At 33.3% G+C, this 18,366-nt stretch overlaps 3 protein-coding genes and 1 non-coding gene across 4 annotated transcripts; 1 reads left to right on the forward strand and 3 right to left on the reverse strand.

Moving 5' to 3' along the window:
• The first annotated feature begins 736 nt into the window (after positions 1–736).
• Positions 737–2,252, forward strand: LOC147919643 (uncharacterized). The gene has a single exon (XM_087504264.1). It carries the CDS (start codon positions 1,098–1,100, stop codon positions 2,127–2,129), a length of 1,032 nt encoding a protein of 343 aa, XP_087360390.1. The 5' UTR covers positions 737–1,097; the 3' UTR covers positions 2,130–2,252.
• Positions 2,253–4,916: 2,664 nt separating this feature from the next.
• On the reverse strand, positions 4,917–6,808 carry LOC104771596 (berberine bridge enzyme-like 23). The gene has a single exon (XM_010496146.3). The coding sequence runs from the start codon at positions 6,707–6,709 to the stop codon at positions 5,066–5,068; it is 1,644 nt and encodes a 547-aa protein (XP_010494448.2). The 5' UTR covers positions 6,710–6,808; the 3' UTR covers positions 4,917–5,065.
• Positions 6,809–12,730: 5,922 nt separating this feature from the next.
• LOC104771597 (putative anion transporter 5) lies at positions 12,731–15,525 on the reverse strand. The gene is made up of 2 exons (XM_019241691.2): positions 15,151–15,525; positions 12,731–14,441 (listed from the first exon to the last, which is right to left on the reverse strand). The coding sequence occupies exon 2, from the start codon at positions 14,314–14,316 to the stop codon at positions 13,018–13,020; it is 1,299 nt and encodes a 432-aa protein (XP_019097236.2). The 5' UTR covers positions 14,317–14,441; positions 15,151–15,525; the 3' UTR covers positions 12,731–13,017.
• Positions 15,526–15,579: 54 nt separating this feature from the next.
• Positions 15,580–15,652, reverse strand: TRNAV-UAC (transfer RNA valine (anticodon UAC)). Its single transcript has one exon. It is a non-coding gene; the product is annotated as a tRNA-Val (tRNA).
• Positions 15,653–18,366: the final 2,714 nt, after the last annotated feature.

Raw genomic sequence — 18,366 nt, forward strand, 5'->3', positions numbered from 1 at the left:
GAACCTCTTTAGTGGGATGCTAGATGGATGATGTTTGTTGTAATAGGATTGCACTTTGTATCCATCTAAAACAATTGATTCTTTTACTCAAATTTTGATATAAAATGGACGATTGTGGTAAGAAAAAAAAAACTTTATGGAATGTTCTAAGCTTTGTAAATAAAATGGTTTACAGGCTCATGCCAACCCATAAAAATTGCCTATTGTAGGTTAGATTCCATATCAATGTCACTAATTTGGAATTTTGGCGTACTCTTCATATTCTAAATTAAATATTTATAAAACGTACTTTTTTCTTTAGAAGAATTTCCCAAATTTCTCAACTTTCAAACATATTTCCATTCCAAAAAAAAAAATATAAAGTATGAAAAAGCTGAATACATCTAATTCCTGAACTCTGTTTTAACTTCAAAACTAAGGTGGGTGTGCTCCTATTTCCTAATATTCTAAATTAATTATTTTAAAACTAAAAATATATAAATCGATAAGGTACTTCTTCAAATTTTTAATTCCAAAAAAAAAAAAACGTACTTCTTTGAATTCTAGAAGAATTTCCAATTTTCCAAACATCTTTTCATTTAAAGAAATTAAAGTAATTAAACCTTTATGTAATCTAATTCCTTAACTCGGTGTTAACTTTTAAACCAAAGTCACTAAATTAAAAATAAATATAAAGATCTTTAACGTACTTCTTTAAATTTTTTAAAAGAATTTTCCAAGTTTTAAATCATCTTTTCCATTTATAACAAAATCAAAGTAATTAAAAAGCTAAATTTCCTTTACTATAATCTAATTCCTTAACTCGGTTTAAAACTTTACAATACTTAAATTGTTTTATATTTCTCTCTTTCCGTTTTCTCCACAATTACTCATCATTTAGCTCGTGTTTTAAAATCACACACTCAAAAAAAAAAAAGTGGTCTCTTCAACTTCGCTTTCTGCGATCCTTCTTCACTTCCCATAGTAGTATTTAAATTGCTTCGACTAACCCAAACTCTTCATCAATCTCTCTTGTTTTAAAAAAAGGAAAAAAAAACCCAAACTTATTAATTTTTTTAAAGACAACTCAAAGGTCTCTCCTTTTTGATTAAAGAGTCATGTCTCAACCATGGAAAATACCAAAATCGAGCCGTATCTTAAGATTCATATCGGAGTTTCAGAATTCTCCGAAACGCGGCGGTTCTTTGTTCGTCGAAACTGGCTTCCCAGCTTCTTTGATCGATCTTTTCTTCAAAAACCGCGATCGTTTCAAGAAACCAACGTCTAAACGCTTCCAACGAATCGAACGTCAGATTCAAACCGCTCCAAACGCTTCTTCGTTGATTAATCATCAAGATACAATTTTGGGAAAGCCCCCGAAGAGGGAATCTGTTAGGAGTAAGATCGAGAAATCTAATTGCGTTAATGGTAAACTACCGGCGGAGAATAAGAACGCGATTAAAAATAACGTTTGCGTTTGCGGTGGAGGCGGTGCGTTCGTTTTGATGGCGTTTAAAGTTTTAATAGTGGCGTTGCTAGCCTTTAGCACGAAGAAGAAGCTCACTATCGGAATCACTCTCTCCACCTTCGCTCTTCTCTTAACGGAGCTCGTGGCGGCGCGTGTGTTCACTCGCCCCAAGCTCTGTAACACCGACGAAAACAAAAACGCGATCTCCCGCGTAAAAATCGAAACTTTAGATGAAACTCAAGTTCCCAAATCGGTTCCTTGTCCGAAAGAAACAGAGCAGCCAGTAAAAGCTGAAACAGAGGATTCAAACTCGAAAGATACAACGATTCGTGATCTGTTGTCCAAGGACGAGAAGTCAAGAAGTAAAAGTTCAAGACTAAAATCGAAGATTGTGAAGAAGCTGAGGAGTTACAATATGAAGAAGAAGAAGAAGACGATGAAGATCAAAGAAGAGTCTTCTTCTTTGGTTGAAGTCTCGAGTTTGGTTGTAGAAGACAAAACCGAGCTGCGTACTGAGTCTGCTGCTGCTGAGAGAGACGAAGAAAAGTTGAAAGACCAGTCATTGAGTGGGACTGCTCTGATCGTGATTGTGCTGACTAGTCTCTTATTTGGGAAGATCTTAGCCATTGTTCTTACACTATCTTGTCTTGTTCTTCGATTCGGAGTTGCCAAGAAAATTTAATCTTTGCATACAATTTTTTGTATTCTTTTGAACAAAATTATTGGTATGTATAGTAGTTTTGTGTATGAAACTGTAAATTTTTCTTGTTTTAATAAGCTTTCCAATGATCCATAATTTTTAGCATAATGTTTGCGTTTGGCGTTTATATCAAAACTTTGCAAACGTAAAGTTATTTTGTTCACATAATAATAAGTGCGTTTGAAACAAATTAAAGTTCATAATGATCAAAATTGGGGTTGCTTTGGAAAATATATTAGTGTTGCTTATGGAAAATATATGTTAGCACCTTAGCACCAAAAGAAATTGTTAGGTAATGTATTAGTATAAATTTAGAAGTGCTTGTAGTTGGTAAGTGAAAGACAATTAGGTTTCACTAAGCTAAAATAGCACTAGATTGTGTAAAAAAAGTGATGGTAGGTTATGTGGCAATATTAATCAAATCACATGACAATTATTAACGGAAAAAGGTAACCAATTAGGTTTCTTGTCAGCCACTTAACAAATAAAAATGGTTAGGTTAATTAAGTCTAGTTAAGCTTGTGCTAAAAAGTTTTGAGAACTCACTCTGATTGGAGATAAAGATCAAATTCTTAGTGTTGTGCTAAATGTAAAAGTTTCAATGATTATGTGTCAAAACTGATATGGTAAGAGATGTGGTTTGTTTGTTGATATCACTCCAAATATAAGTGTTTGTGTGTTACAGTGATAATGATAGGAGTCTGAGTTATAGATGTGATAATTTTGGTCAATATCACTCCAAACCTGAGTATTACACTTGGAATGGTTTTCTTATTTTTCTAAATTATCACTCTGGAAATTCCCTTTATCAAAATATATATAAATCACTTGGAATGGTTTATTTTGTGTGGTGTCAAAATGTATAAATGTGTTTCCTGAAATTCATGGTATAAATAAGAGAGTTCTTAATTCTTAATGTTTTTTCCTACCTTATTAATAAAATATTTTCCCTCTGTTTCATAAAGAGTGTCATTTTGACAAAATGCACACAAATTAAAAAAATTATATAAATTTTAATTTTATCCTTTATTATAAATACACTAAAACAATTTCTCTTCTAATTAATAAGCTAAAATATCAAGGATAAAAATAAGATTTAATCTTAAAAACTGCATTGAAAACATAAAATAACACTCTTTTTATAACAAAAAACTATGTCAAAATAACATTCTTTACGAAACAGAGGGAGGGAGCAGTAGATTGTTGAAACATGAAAACACAAGATGATTGCTGTGAATAATAATAGACAAAGAAATCAAATCATGCTTTTGGAAAAAGGAAAAAAATAGGAATAAAAAATACTGTATGTGTTTACTATAAAGCTTTGTAAATAAAATAAAGAAATACTACTAAACAAGTTTCGGACAAAGTGTCTTTGGGTTTTGATTCGATAGATCTTTACCTAATTCAAAATGAACTTATAGTGGCAAATCCTCCCTTGCTAAGTTTTCTTATTTTATTGTTACTTGTCTTTTTTTTTGGGGCATATCATGCTTACCACTAAGTGTTATAGTCAAGCCAAAAATTTTACGATCTTGTGTTTTTTTTGTTTGGGCAGCAAATCTTAGATATTTTGATCAAAAATTTTAAAATATCTTATAAAACTTATAATATACAAAACACTTGACAAGATATGTGATACGTGTAATATGTAGTATTTTCAGAAACAAATATTTTTTTTGTCTTTTTCTGCTTATGATTTATATCAGGGTCTTGGAGTGGTGCATTTGCATATTAGTGTAAGTGTATTTACCCTTGATTACATAATAGTCTTAAGATATTTAAGTGGTGCATTTGCATAGGATATTTTCTAAGTGTATATCAGTTTAATCAGATTTTCGAGGTACTGAAGTCGATAACTGTATTGCAATTGTAAAATTCTGGTCAAGAGTGTATTTGATGAAAATTTATTAGTATGGAAATAATCACTTGTTCCAAAAAGTAAAACGTGATAATCGAGTTATACGAGTTAGCGTTAGGATAAATGTTGGAAACAAGTCAAAAAGATTAGATAAGTGAAACCAATAATAGCTCATGCGTGAATGTTAAATCTGTCGGACGTGATTATAAAAGATTTTAAAATACAATGATCAACGAATGTCTAATAAAGTAGCCACGCATAATTTGTTCTTCTACTGTACCTTAACATCTTTCTTCCGAAAAAGCGACAGCAATACAAATTGAGCATTAGACTTATGCCAAGATTTGTATATATATAATTAAGAATGATGATAAAGATGGATATAAAGGGGGACAATAATAGACCAAATCGAAACCGATCGATTCAATATATTATTAGTGCAATAACAATCGAAGCAAAAAGGTCTAAATTTGGTTTGGTTTAACTCAAATCTTCGGCTAATTATAATATGAAATAAATTGTGATCTTAGAGGTTCTTTTGTTTGTTTTCATCTTGATAAGTAAAAGCAAACAAGAGTTCTTGTTCGTTTTAGTTGTAACGTTTTTTGGAAGCCATAATATATTGACATTGCCATGCTGTTTTTAAAAACTACAAATTGTATACAACATGGTCAGTAATTTGTATTAGTGTCGTTGTTGTAGCAATTATTTAAGAGTTCAAACATGTTAGAATGTATATAACTGAAAAAAAAAAAAAAACATACACGATCACAGAACATTAGCATATTAAAAAAACGAAGGGCTAGAAAGAAATCACATGATTTGATTGTTTTCTTTTTGTATGTTCCCCGTTACCGGTTTGACTCCAAGTTCCAAACCAATAAAACTAATACTACTAAGATTCAGAATAAGCCACATAACACGATCACTTTCACACTAATTAAACATTTTACATGAGGACTATACAATATTTTTCATAGAGACATATAAAGTCCAATTGATAACAAGAACACAAACAAACATTATTTTTGTCTAAGAAATTAACCTTAGTTTTCTCCTAGACAACCAAAGGAGGAATACTTTGTTCATTTCTGAAGAAATTGGTTGGATCAATCTTCCCTTTAACCATAGCCAATCTCTTAAAATTACTTCCAAAGTACCTAAACCCCCATAACCTCGCATCTTCAAAGCTTGTATTAACTCCTCTATTCATACCTAAATCAAGATCTCTGTAATTCAAGTAAGCTCCTCGTGGTGATCCAGAGACATAAACGCTCATATACCTATAAAGCAATCTCATCCATCTCACATGTTTCTCCATCTCCCCAATGTCCTTCACTCTCCATTTCACCATATACTGTATATTATATAGATTCCCTCTTCTATGTGGAAATGGAGTCTCTCTTTCACCAATCTCATACATTTTACCACCTAATGGTTCCATTATCATCATCGGAGATTCGACCTCGTGAAACCTCTTCCATATACCTTCTAGACCGATTTCAGGAACCGGGTTCTTGACAAAATCAGATTTTGCTTTGAAATACAGATCATTGTATCTTTGTTCTCGATCGAGAAGAGTCTCTAGTGGCTGCCCTTTCTTCCAGTTAAAGTACATTATTGAATCGATCCAGCTCATTTCCGAACAGTCTTGAACCCTTAACCCTAACTCCGGAAACTTCTGATTCATCAGAGGAATCAGTTTATCGATACCTCCAAGATAATTTGCTTGGAATGTAGCTTGAACAGATCCTCCGGAATTGTAAATGATGACTCGGATGAAGAGATCAGCTTCAAAATCAGCTGCAATATGCTGCCATCTATGAACAATTTTCGTCATGTTCTGTGTAAAAGGTAGGTACCTTGTAAAGCACGTTACTTTCTCTGGAACCCTAACTAGCTTCACTTTCCATGAAACTACAACACCAAAGCTAGCTGCTCCACCTCCTCTGATCGCCCAGAACAGATCTTCACCCATTTCTCTCCTACTGTTGTAGATTCTCCCGTTTGCGTCTACAAAACGCGCGTCCACAATGTTATCCGCGGCTAAACCGTGTTTCCTCATCATTGCACCAAACCCTCCTCCACTAAAATGACCTCCAACTCCAACACTAGGGCATGTTCCTGCAGGGAAGCCATGGATCTCGCTAAATTTAGCAATTTTATAGTAAAGCTCACCGATCGTAGCACCGGCTCCAACCCAAGCTGTTTCATCCGCGAGGTTGATATCGATCGATCGAACATTAACGAGGTCGAGGATAATGAAAGGCGAGTGTAATGAGAGGTAAGAAAGGCCTTCATAGTCATGACCACCGCTTTTAGTCCTTACTTGCACCCCAAGTTTCCTGCTGCAGAGTAATGATCTCTGGACTTCTGATTCAGTTCTTGGTGTAACGATCATAATCGGCTTCTGGCTTGTGAAATTCAAGCTCAGGAAATTGTAGTTTTGTGATAAAGATTGCGAGAAATCGGCGTAAAGTCTTGAATCTGGATTGTGGATGAAGCTTTTAGGGTTTTTGAAGCTTGAATCAGAATGTGTAGACATGCAACTAAGAAATTGGTCTCTACCAGGAAGAGAATTGGAATCAGAATTGACCCATTTGACTAAGAAGACAAGAAAAAGAGACAGAGCAAAAGCTTCAAGCGTTCTCATCTTTAGTGTTTTGGTTTTCTTGTGTTTGAAGTTACAGAGATAGATCATTTGTTCTTGTTCTGGTGATGGGAGAAGGAGTATCAGGGATTTTAATGAGAGAACTGATGGAGTTGGAAGAAAGAGTAAACTAGGTTCCAACTAACACCGACGACGAGATTAAAATTATAAAATTCAATGAAAATGATTTTTTGGAATTTTGTGTTGCACATAAACAATTATAAATAATAGGCTTCTAAGTTTGGGTATAAGAAAATTAAGTATACTAATTTTTATATTTCGAGTAGTGATTTTATTCCAACAATGGGAATTACGTGTTCCAGTATGCATTACCACTATATCTATCAGTTATTGGAACATTTTCTCATTATTAACTTATACCTAATAAAGACCTAGAAGAAGAGAAAAATTCACAATTTTTGCCAGTATATAGTAATTATTTAAATTTTCCTATCTAATTGTGTTAATATACGGGCAAAAACCTACCAACCTGCTGCATTCATTATGACTATATATGCGTATATGTATACTATTTTAATCATAGTAGTATTATAATTTCTGGTGATCCCAAACGTCTCAAAAGAGCTCTTGTATTGTGGGATCTTAAGCAAGTGGTTTATTTTGCAGTAAAAAAGGCATGAGTTTTGGTAAATGTAAGGGTTATTAATTAAATCATCTTTTACATTACTTCAACAATTTGTATTTGTGAACAAATTAGCATTCAAAACATTAAATGAAGCGATCGTCAGGTTATATTTACTGCAACTCAACGGCATGAAAGCAACGTGTCGACGTTCTCTAATGTTAGTTGTCTTCCACTGATCGTTCTTGCCCACTGCATGAGTCATTTGTGTTACTGTGAGCTTATTAAACTAAGATTAAACTAATTTAGATTAGTCCCTACTATTATTTTGAAACACAGTTTATGGACTAAACCTTTGTTTTGTAAAAAATTACAAGAGTATGCCATTGGAGTTATAACCAAATAATATATCTTCATTAAGGGTAAAAACAAAATTTTGTTCATATCCTAAACGGATAAACACGCGGATTCCGGGTCGGATCTTTTAAAATGGTTTTTTTACGTCTAAATAATAAATAAAAGCAATACATTGTGTATTTTGTTAAGAAAATTCTAATAGCATATTGGTCCAATAAAGCTTTAATATTTCAGAAGGTGCCAAGTTCGATGCACCTTAGCTACAATTTTTGCTGTTTCTAATAGTAATCCCACTACGATTTTTTTAAGAATTAGTGAGAAAATCTTATTTCCACAAATAAGCGGATTACACAGATCAAATATAGCACTTGCCATATATGCTTCCAAAACATGAATATTATAGTTTCCATGTATGCTTCCAAATATAATTTAAATTACCATATTCCCATAATATTACCTTTAAATTTGATCTTGATATCTGAGTTTCTTACAAAAATATAGGAATGTATATAATTTCAAAATCCCGAATATAACTGATTCCATGATTAGTTGTTTTATCATTCATATTTAGCTATCTTCCTGAAATTTCAGGCATAACAGATTCAAGCATTTTTGAGTAAGCTGTTACTAATATTTCCCTACTTTCCCATTTGTAATTTCTATATTTTAACGTTTTAAAGTAAATAAGATTTTTCTTTTATTTGTTATTCAAATTAAATTCGTATCCTATTTTCATGATTCATTCGTATGAGTGATTTCATTCCATATACGTAAGATATTCTTTAACTAACAATATATATACGTTGACTATTTACTCAAATTATAATGGTATATATATTCGATTCCATATGCCTCTAAAATTTCGGGAAATCTGTTGTAGTATAGCTTTGCATCCAATCAATTCATTAATTACCTATCAAAATATATTTTCATAATCCCGCTTAACTTGGTAGTAGTTCCAAATTTGATAAACTGGATTAAATGCGTGTGCAAATTATTGAAAAAAATTAGAAAACCTACTCCTTATTTAAAAATTTATATATACTCTCCTATTCCTGACTCTTCCATCACCGGCTCACATTCGCAATTTACTTCCTACTCCACGTATATCATATTAGCAATTTACAGATGTTGATCTTATATGCGAATGTGAAAAAATGGTGAGTAAGATCAGTTTTTTTTTTTTATTGTATGTTATGACATTCAACCATTAGCACATAACCATGATTTTACATTGTCCGGATTATCTTTAATAATATGTTATTGTGTGTGTGCAGGTAACTTGGTAAATGGTAAATGGTTGCTGTCGAGGTCCAACCATATTATAATATCCAACACCATGAGTTAGAAAGGTTCGGTTTCAATTATCGAAACATATATACAAATGTTTTCATAGTTAGACAGAAACATAACTCTAATGATCTTATATGAATGCATGTGGTTTTAGTATTTTATTTGGCAAGTACAAACTAACTAAGCAACCCAACATTTTAACAAATATTGCAAACAAGGTGACAACAAAAAACATAAACGTAGTTAAGTTTCATTTCCTATTTAAAACTATGTTGGTAGTTTTTTTTGTTTAGGTTATATCTTTCTTATTTTTTCTTTGTATTTCTCTTGAACATAAGCAGACAAAATTCATGAAAAAGCCTAATATACCGAGAGGTGATAAAGATGAAGACCACAACAACAAAAAACGTCAACAACGTCGACAAGGTTTTTGCTAATTATAATAATATATAAAAAAATTAAATTATTATGGTTTATATGATTTTTAAGGTATGCTGTCACTATGGAAGCAGAGATGTGTGAGTCGAGGAGCCAAAAATTTAAGGTGAGTCGTGAGCGAAAATAACTATTTCAACCTTTGTCACACCAAATGTTCACCCGATAGTAATTGCGACGGATGCCTTTGATGTTACTTCTGCCAAAAATTTGGTCATTCCAATCATATATCAAATTTAGTCAACTATGTATTAAGCAAATTTATCAATAAATTTATCTTCTTCCTGCTTAGTGTGTCTGTGCATTTGTTCTATAAACACTAATAATATTTGTCCCCTATTATCTCTTGGGTATTAATAATATTTTTCTGTAGTAACAAATTAACTTATTAAATTTTAGTTCATGTATCTATCGTAAGCAAATAAATATATATATTCGCATAACAAATTAACAACCAAGTGAGTCAATAAACAAAAGTATGATTCTCTAACAGTTCATTTTCAGATCATCAATTTTTCAGATGTCAAAAAGAGTGACACCAAAAATTTTGTATTATAAATATTATACCAAATAAATATATCTATAAATATAATCCAGCAAATCCATGATCAATAAGTTTTACAACTTAAAATTAATAAATTTATTAAAACAAAATTTTTCTAAAATATATTTACAACCAAAAATTCTTACCCGTATATTACCATATTATATTACCGGATACAAAAAATTAAGATAACAAGGGATGGGACGGGATGGGACAAGACGAGAAGATACTGGACAAGACAAGACATGTTTCCAATTTTAAAATAGATACGTCTAGGTTATATACATGCAATAATCCAACTAAAATTAAATTGAAATATGATATTTGGATTTAACACTCCTAAGTAAACTATGAGAAATATTTTGATTAGTTTAAAAATTATACATGTATATCATTAAATATCACGTAATTATATGAAATAAAAAATAAGAAAAATTCAGTTGTAGATATGACAACAATAAGTTTTATCTCTATGATATTATTATTTTTTAAAAACATTAATAGAAAACTGTTGTAGAACGGGTTAATTATTTTATCACTTTTATACGTTAAAACTGAACTTACAATTATTTAAACAAATAACTATATAAATCTTTTATTTTAATATATCAATGTTAAAATGATAATAAGATATGTCAATTAAAGTATAAAACCAAATTTATTAAAGAATTTTTGTTAAGATTAAAATTATACTGTTCAACCATTTAAAAACAAACATTAAACTTTATAATTTATGTTACCTACTATGTAATTATTTAAAAGAAAAAATTTATTGGACATAAAATTTCTAACGGGATGGATCGAGACGGGATGAGATGAGACTGGACTGGACGAGATTTAACACCCCATTAAAAAATTACTTTAACATTTTCAACAAAAGCGGGCTTTGCTTGATTATTATGGATGGATTGTAAAAAATTAATATTTTCCACGTGATGAAGATGATGATCATGTTTATTTTTGGTATGAGTAGCGATATTCTACGTATACACTAAAATATTGACAAAACACCGTAAAAGAGTGGCCAAGTATTTTTTTTGGAAAATTCTAATATTATACAATTAAAATTTTACAACCTAAAAGGGTTTATTATTTGTCTGAATATATGTTTTACCAGTGTGTTTTTAAGTAATTTAATTTACTAATTAAGTGCATATACTTTAAAAAATAATAACTAAATTTTGAGAAAAGGTCCATTCTATTTATGGTATTAAGACGAGAAATAATATGTAAACTGAAACGGGTAATTCACATAATGAGAACCAATATATTGAACAATTTTTTTTAAAAAAGTGTCATAAATTTTAGATAAAAATAGGAAATTAAAAAATATAAGTATATAAATTCAAATGTTAAGTTTTCACTAATTTTGATATGGATGCGACATGTAACTAATTATTTTGGAACAGACAATTTTAAAATTTTGGTATTTTTGAAAACAGATATATAGTTTTTGAAAATTATAATTTTTTTTGATAATTTCAACTAACTAAATAAAAAAATATTCAAAGAAAAACTCTGGTATCCCATTTTTATTTTTTACCCAATCTCTTTTAGTAAACATTGTGTAGCGAGTAATAATTTAAAAAAGAATGAACATAAGACGAAAAATTATGATTGATACGGGACGAGACGGGACTAGACGAGACTGGATGAGATGAGACGAGAGGGGATGAGTTGGGATGTGAGGAGATGGGACATGAAAGGACGTATTTCCTATTCCAAAGTAAACACGTTTAGGTTTATTTTAAAAATAATCACATGAAAACAACACAACTTTGCTACAAACCTGGATTAATATAATTCTTAGTCAACACTTGAATATTGTGTCCCGTGCTGTAGCACGGGTTACTACCTAGCCAAAAACTAATAATTAAATTAATTTAATTTAATTTACTACATATACTTAAAGAAATAATAATTAAATTTTGAGAAAATTTTCTGTATATTTATGGTATAAAAGACAAGAAATAGTATATGTAAACTGAAACAGGTAATTCAAATAGTGAAAATCAATATATTGAACAATTTTTTTTAAAAAAGGGAAAGAAATTTTAGATAAAAGTACAAAATCAAAAAAATACTGGTAGAAAAATTCAAGTGTCAAGCTTTCACTAATTTGGATAAGAATTTATTATGCGACAGTTAATTAACCACTTTGGAACGAGCACTTTAAAAATTTGGTATTTTTGAAAACAATTATATACTTTTTTAAAACTATAATTATTTGGATAGTTTCAACTAACTAACAAAAAAAATATTCAACGAGAAATTTGGTATCTCATCTAATTTTTACCCAATCTCTTTTAATAAACATTGTCTAATGGATAATTATTTAAAAGAGAACGAACATAAGACAAAAAAAAATTGGATGGATATGGGACGAGACGAGATGATATGAGATGAGACGAGACGAGATGGGATGAGACGAGACGAGACGAGAGAAGATGGGTTGGAACATGTGGAGATGGGACGGGACGGGACGTGCATTCCCATTCTAAAGTAAATATAATTATTAGTCATTTTACGAATTTAAAATTTATTTGAAATATTTGTTCCGTGCTATAGCACGGGTTACTACCTAGTTAAGTGTTAAAATTAAAACTAATTTAGATTTTTTCTTTAACTAAACTAATTTAGATTAGTTAAAATTTAAAATTAGAACTAATTTGAGTTACACAACAAATGGAACCAAAATGAAACTGAAACATCTGAATTTTTATAATGGCCTCGTCAAAACTCATTTTATAAGAACTTAAATTAACTTTTACAATAATATCCAAATTACGAAACCCCTCAATTATGATTCAATCGATCTAATCAAAGAAAAAATAAACTGATAAAAAGGAGAAAATGGGGATACTAAAGATTACAATTTTTTATTCATAGTATATTTGAAAGATCAACCAATCAATACTCTTTGGTGTGATTCAAGTTTATGCACCCAAAAAAAAATAGTACCAATAAGCCTGAGGACAACATTTCAAAACCATCAGTCAAGAACTCAAGATCTTTACTGCACACAACAACATTTTCCCTCAAAAAAATCCGAATCAATCGATCTTCGATTCAGGCTTCAAAATGTAGAGGCTTTACTAACTAATCTTGACAAGGGTTTCTCTAGAAAGGTTTGATCTTTTCTTTTTCTCAATCAAAGATCCTTTCTCCTGTAGAAAACAGCAAAAACACAACGGAGCTAAAGATACAGAGCAAACCCGGGATGAAGAACACAGCTCTCCAGCTCTCAGGATGTGACAAATCTGAGTAAACCAATTTGGAAGCTTCAAGAAGCTTTCCAGTCAAATCCACACCAATGATTCCAGCTAACGTCCCAGCAGTATTTGAAACTCCCATCACTATTCCTGCATATCTTGGAGCAATATCCATATGGTTCACAGCAAAACCGGCTCTTCCTAATGCCAAAAACCCAAGAGCCACTGAGGAACAAAGGATCACACCATTCTCGGTTCTAAATATAGGCAAAGCCATCAATGCCGCTGAAGCAACTAGGAACCCAACCGTGTTCAAGAACTTGCGGGTTCTAGTTACTGAGAGTATTCTCTTGGTGATCAAATAGTCTGCGATAAACCCACCAACAATGGAGAACACAAACATGTTGAGGTATGGCACCATCTTTGATGAATCCATTCCTTGGAGACTGATCTGGAGTCCAAGCTCGAAATACGTTGGAAGCCAGTTCATCAACACATATAAAGCGTAATGGAATGTGAAATTGTTAACCACGATCGCCCAAACAGGTAAACTGAGCAAGATTTTCTTCCACGGGATATGAGTAACTTTGTGGTGGTTTACATTAGTTGGTAACAGAGCACCTCCGAATCCAGCAGCAGCAGCTTTTGGATGCTCGGACCGAGGTGGGTCAGTAGCGTACCTAATCCAAAGCAATGACCATATAACACCTGCTAATGCCTCTGCTAAGAAAACTGATTCTGGCCCTCTAAGCTCAACTAAAGCAGGGAGAAGCCACATTCCTAAAGCTGCACCTAAATACATTCCCGATGTTGTTATGGAAACCAATCTAGACCTTTCATGAGGAGGAACCCACTGAGCCAAAACTGTGTGGATAGAAGGAAAGATGAAACCTTGAGCAACACCAACAAGTAAACGGGCAACAACTAAAAGCCCGACTCTGTTTGGATCAAGAGGAACCAAGAAACACGTCGATGACCATAACACAAATGACATAAGAAGAACTTTCCTTCCTCCAATTTTCTGAGCTGCCCAACCTCCAGGGACTTGAGAGCAAGCATAGCCAACAAAGAATGTTGAAAGTATGGTTCCTTTGCTTGATTGGTTGATCCCAGCAGCATCTGCAGCGACGGTATATGCAATAGAGAAGCCAACACGCTCTATGTAACACACACAGGTGCTGAGGAAAGTTAAGAAGACTATGACATAACGTTGCGGAATATTCGATAACTTCATGTTAAACCTTTTCTCTGATCTAGCGCATTTATATCATACAAAAACCCTCTCAAGCACCACAACATAAGAAAAAGAGACCAGGGGAAAAAATAAGCTTCAAAAACTCCCAAATTCACAGTTGAAATCTGCAAAGCCAGAATCAAACTGGTTAATCGTGGACATGTACAAATGACTGCAGTTAACACAAAACTTGCAAGATGATTCGAAATGATTGGTGAATCATCCTCTGATCACTAACAAAATAGGCAAAAAAAACCCAATATCTGATAATTATAGCCAGCATTTGTCCCTTGTTCAGATTTATATGAGATAGATATAATTAACACAAGTTTATCCATTTTTCAGTTAGGGATCCTAAAAATAGACATCTTAGGCTTCACTAAATCATACATTGAAGGCATCCAGAAAGTAAAATCTTTTAACAATGCAGATAAAGACTCATCTTAGAAGATGGGATCAAAAGATAAACAGATCTTAAAAAAACGAGAGTAAATCTGAAGCATAAGGGTCGTATCAAGCAAATGAATCCATTACGCAACTTCCCCAAAAAGCCTAAACTTACGCATAAGTGATCATCTTGAATCTACTTAACTTAGAGATCACAAACCCAAGTCCTGATGAACATTACGATTCAAACGTTACCACAAAGACCCAGTTTTGATTACAAGACACACAAAGCCAGAAAAATGGATGCTTTGTTTCAATCAAGTCTCAATTCAACTTAAGCTAACCATAGAAACGAGAACCCAAGAAGCAAATTCTTCAATTGTACAGTGAAATGTATTATCTTTCACAATGTAAATCGATAATCGAAGTCAAATCACAAAACTTTACCTTAGTTGTTTTGTAAAGTATTCAACTTTTTATCGCAATCAGAAGTTGGAGTCGAGTTTCGAACTGCAAAGATCGGATGAGCAGCAATGCGAATTAAGGGTTTTTACGGTGAAGTAAATCCAAATCGATTTAAGAAAAATTGGAGAGATTTGGGGGAAAATGACGAATGGGTTTTTGAGGTTTACGGTGGAGATAGCGAGAGAGAGAGAGTAATGTGTGACGCAGTGGTCCACGGTGAAGGGAGATTGAGATTTTTAGGGTTTGTGAAAAAAAAAAAGAATTTAGAAGAAACAAAAAAAACAAAAGAAGATGATGGAGGAGATCGCTTTTTTGTGGGTCAACGGTGAAGGACGATGTCTGTGAAATAATTTACGTAACGGCCATTTCATTTTGTTGATTAATTAATTAGTAAAAAAAAGTGCAAAATTATGGTGCTGCCCAGGATCGAACTGGAGACCTTTTGTGTGTAAGGCAAACGTGATAACCACTACACCACAGCACCTTCTTGTTTAGAAACGCAGTTTTAGCTTACCTAATAACCAAAATTATCAGAATTTTGATTTATTGTTGAACCTTGAATTTGATAAACGAAAAAAAAGAAAAAAAAGTAAGAAGTTAGATCCTTGACGTGAAGGTGGAATTATTTGTGTTTGTGGACGTCACAACACGAGACTAGTGTCCTTGTTCAAATCTCGTTCAAATAATGTCACAACCATAAGTTTACCAAAGTAATTGATTTGTTTTTTTGTTTGTTCTTTTTAATTATTATCAAGAATACGTTCTATGGCGGTAGTTAATTTATTTTATACGTAGTATTAAGCTCACACTACACAAATTTAATCAAATTAATAGATTATATAAGAGCATAAATGGAATCAAATTCATTGATAAAAGAATTACTTATTTTCTTTACCACTTATAAACTTAAATTCATAGCTAAAACAACTACACTAAGTTAAAAAAATATTATTTTTGGTTTTTAAAAAAATAAAAATTTGAAAGACATGTCAACAATATACACATTAGAGAAATATAGCTAGTTTCTATTAGTAAGACTGATCAAGCTCCAAACAAGATCGCAGCAACACCGATCGCTCGAGCTCTGACTCTCCCTGTCAAGATCGCAATAAAGAAGGAAGGTGAAACGATAACTTCAAGGAGTGAAGAAGATAAAACGATAACGGGCTCTACCAAACATCAGTCCGTTATCGATAGGCCCATTAAGCCTGCTGAAGTGATTAAAACAATAACAGGCCTTACCACACATCAGCCTGCTACTGTCAAGCCCATTAAAGAAGAGCCCATTAACACTCCAGCTTCTCTACCCTTCCAACGGTCTCCTCCACCTGCACAAGTAGACAAAACCAGTAAAGCAAAGAGGACAATTGACTGCACGGAACCAATGCAATTGAAGAATAGATTTGAGTGTCTCAGCCTATGTGATGAGTGAGCTGTCATATGAAGGAAAACCCTAATGATGTAATGTCTATATAAAGACAAGTGATGTAACCTTAATAAATCAAGGAAATAAGAGGAAATGTTTCTTACCCTAAAGAGCCGCTGAGCTTATTCTTTATGGTATCAGAGCAATGGATCAAGCTATCCAACTCTATTCTCCTCCTACTCTTCATATCTCTAACTGTGTCACTGTCCAACTGACAGAGAAAAATTATCTGCTTTGGAAGACACAGTTTGAGTCTTTTCTCTCCGGTCAAAAGCTTCTAGGATTCATCAATGGCGCTTTCGCACAACCTCTTGCAACGATTCCGGTTCCCACCATCGATGGTCAACTCATACAAGTTCCGAATCCAGACTTCGAAGTGTGGCATCAAGCAGATCACGTTGTTCGTTCTTGGCTGCTAGGATCTCTCTCTGAGGACATCCTGCGTGATGTAGTCCATACCACAACAGCACAAGAGCTCTGGTCTGCGTTAGCTCAACACTTTAACAAGGTATCTGCTTCTCGACTTTTTGAGCTACAACACAAGTTACAAACTGTTGAGAAGTTAGATAAGTCAATGGAAGAGTATCTTAAAGAGATAAAACATGTCTGTGAGCAACTTGCCTCTATTGGTAGTCCGGTTAGTGAACAGATGAAGATCTTTGCTGCGCTTAAAGGCTTAGGTAGGGAATATGAACCTATAAAAACCTCTGTAGAAGGAACAATGGACACCCAACCTTCACTGACCTTAGATGCGGTAATGTCAAGACTTATCAGTTACTCAGACCGCCTTGCAAGCTACAACACTGGATCAGAGGTCTCCCCACACATGGCGTTTAACACCTTTGGTCCAAATAATGCTTCTGGTCACTACAACAACAGCAACAGAGGAAGAGGTAGTTCACGTGGTGGTAATCGAGGTGGTCGTAACAATTTCACAACAAAGGGACGAGGGTTTCATCAGCAAATATCACAAGAGACTGGTGGACCTACCAGAGTGATTTGTCAAATCTGCGGTAAACCAGGTCACCCTGCTTCAAAGTGCTGGCACAGGTTTGACAACAGTTATCAGTTTGACACTGTTCCTCAAGCATTGGCTGCCCTTCAGATTACTGATGTCACAGATCTTCACGGGAATGAATGGGTGTCAGACACCGGTGCAACTTCTCATGTAACCAACACGCCCCATCACCTGCATCAGTCACAAACCTATGAGGGAAATGATGCCGTAATGATGGGGGATGGAAGTTTCTTACCAATCACGCATACCGGTTCAGCAAGCCTTCCTTCAACCTCTGGTAACTTACCTCTTAACGATGTTCTTGTTTGTCCTGGCATTGCTAAATCCCTGTTATCTGTTTCAAAGCTTACAACAGATTATCCTTGTGGTTTTCAATTTGATTGTGATGATGTGCGTATATATGATAAGGCAACAAGGGGGTTGTTAACAAAGGGAAGGCACAGTAATGGACTCTATACAATAGGAAACTTACGTGGTTGTGGTTGTGCTACCTTCCAAGTCAACTTCTCCTCAAGACAACAAAATGCAACCGAGGACATTTGGCATAAGAGGTTAGGGCATCCTCACACGCAAGTTCTCCAACAGTTATCTGCAATAAAGGCCATAGTTATCAGCAATAAGAGTATCAATAAAGTTTGTGAAGCTTGTCAACTTGGAAAGAGTGCAAGATTACCACTTTCTGCTTCAACTTTTGTAGCTACTAGACCCCTGGAAAGAATACACTGTGATCTATGGGGTCCTTCACCAATAATGT

This window comes from Camelina sativa, chromosome 20 (genome assembly GCF_030686135.1).
Source record: "Camelina sativa cultivar CO46 ecotype springtype chromosome 20, ASM3068613v1".
NCBI lineage: Eukaryota > Viridiplantae > Streptophyta > Magnoliopsida > Brassicales > Brassicaceae > Camelina > Camelina sativa.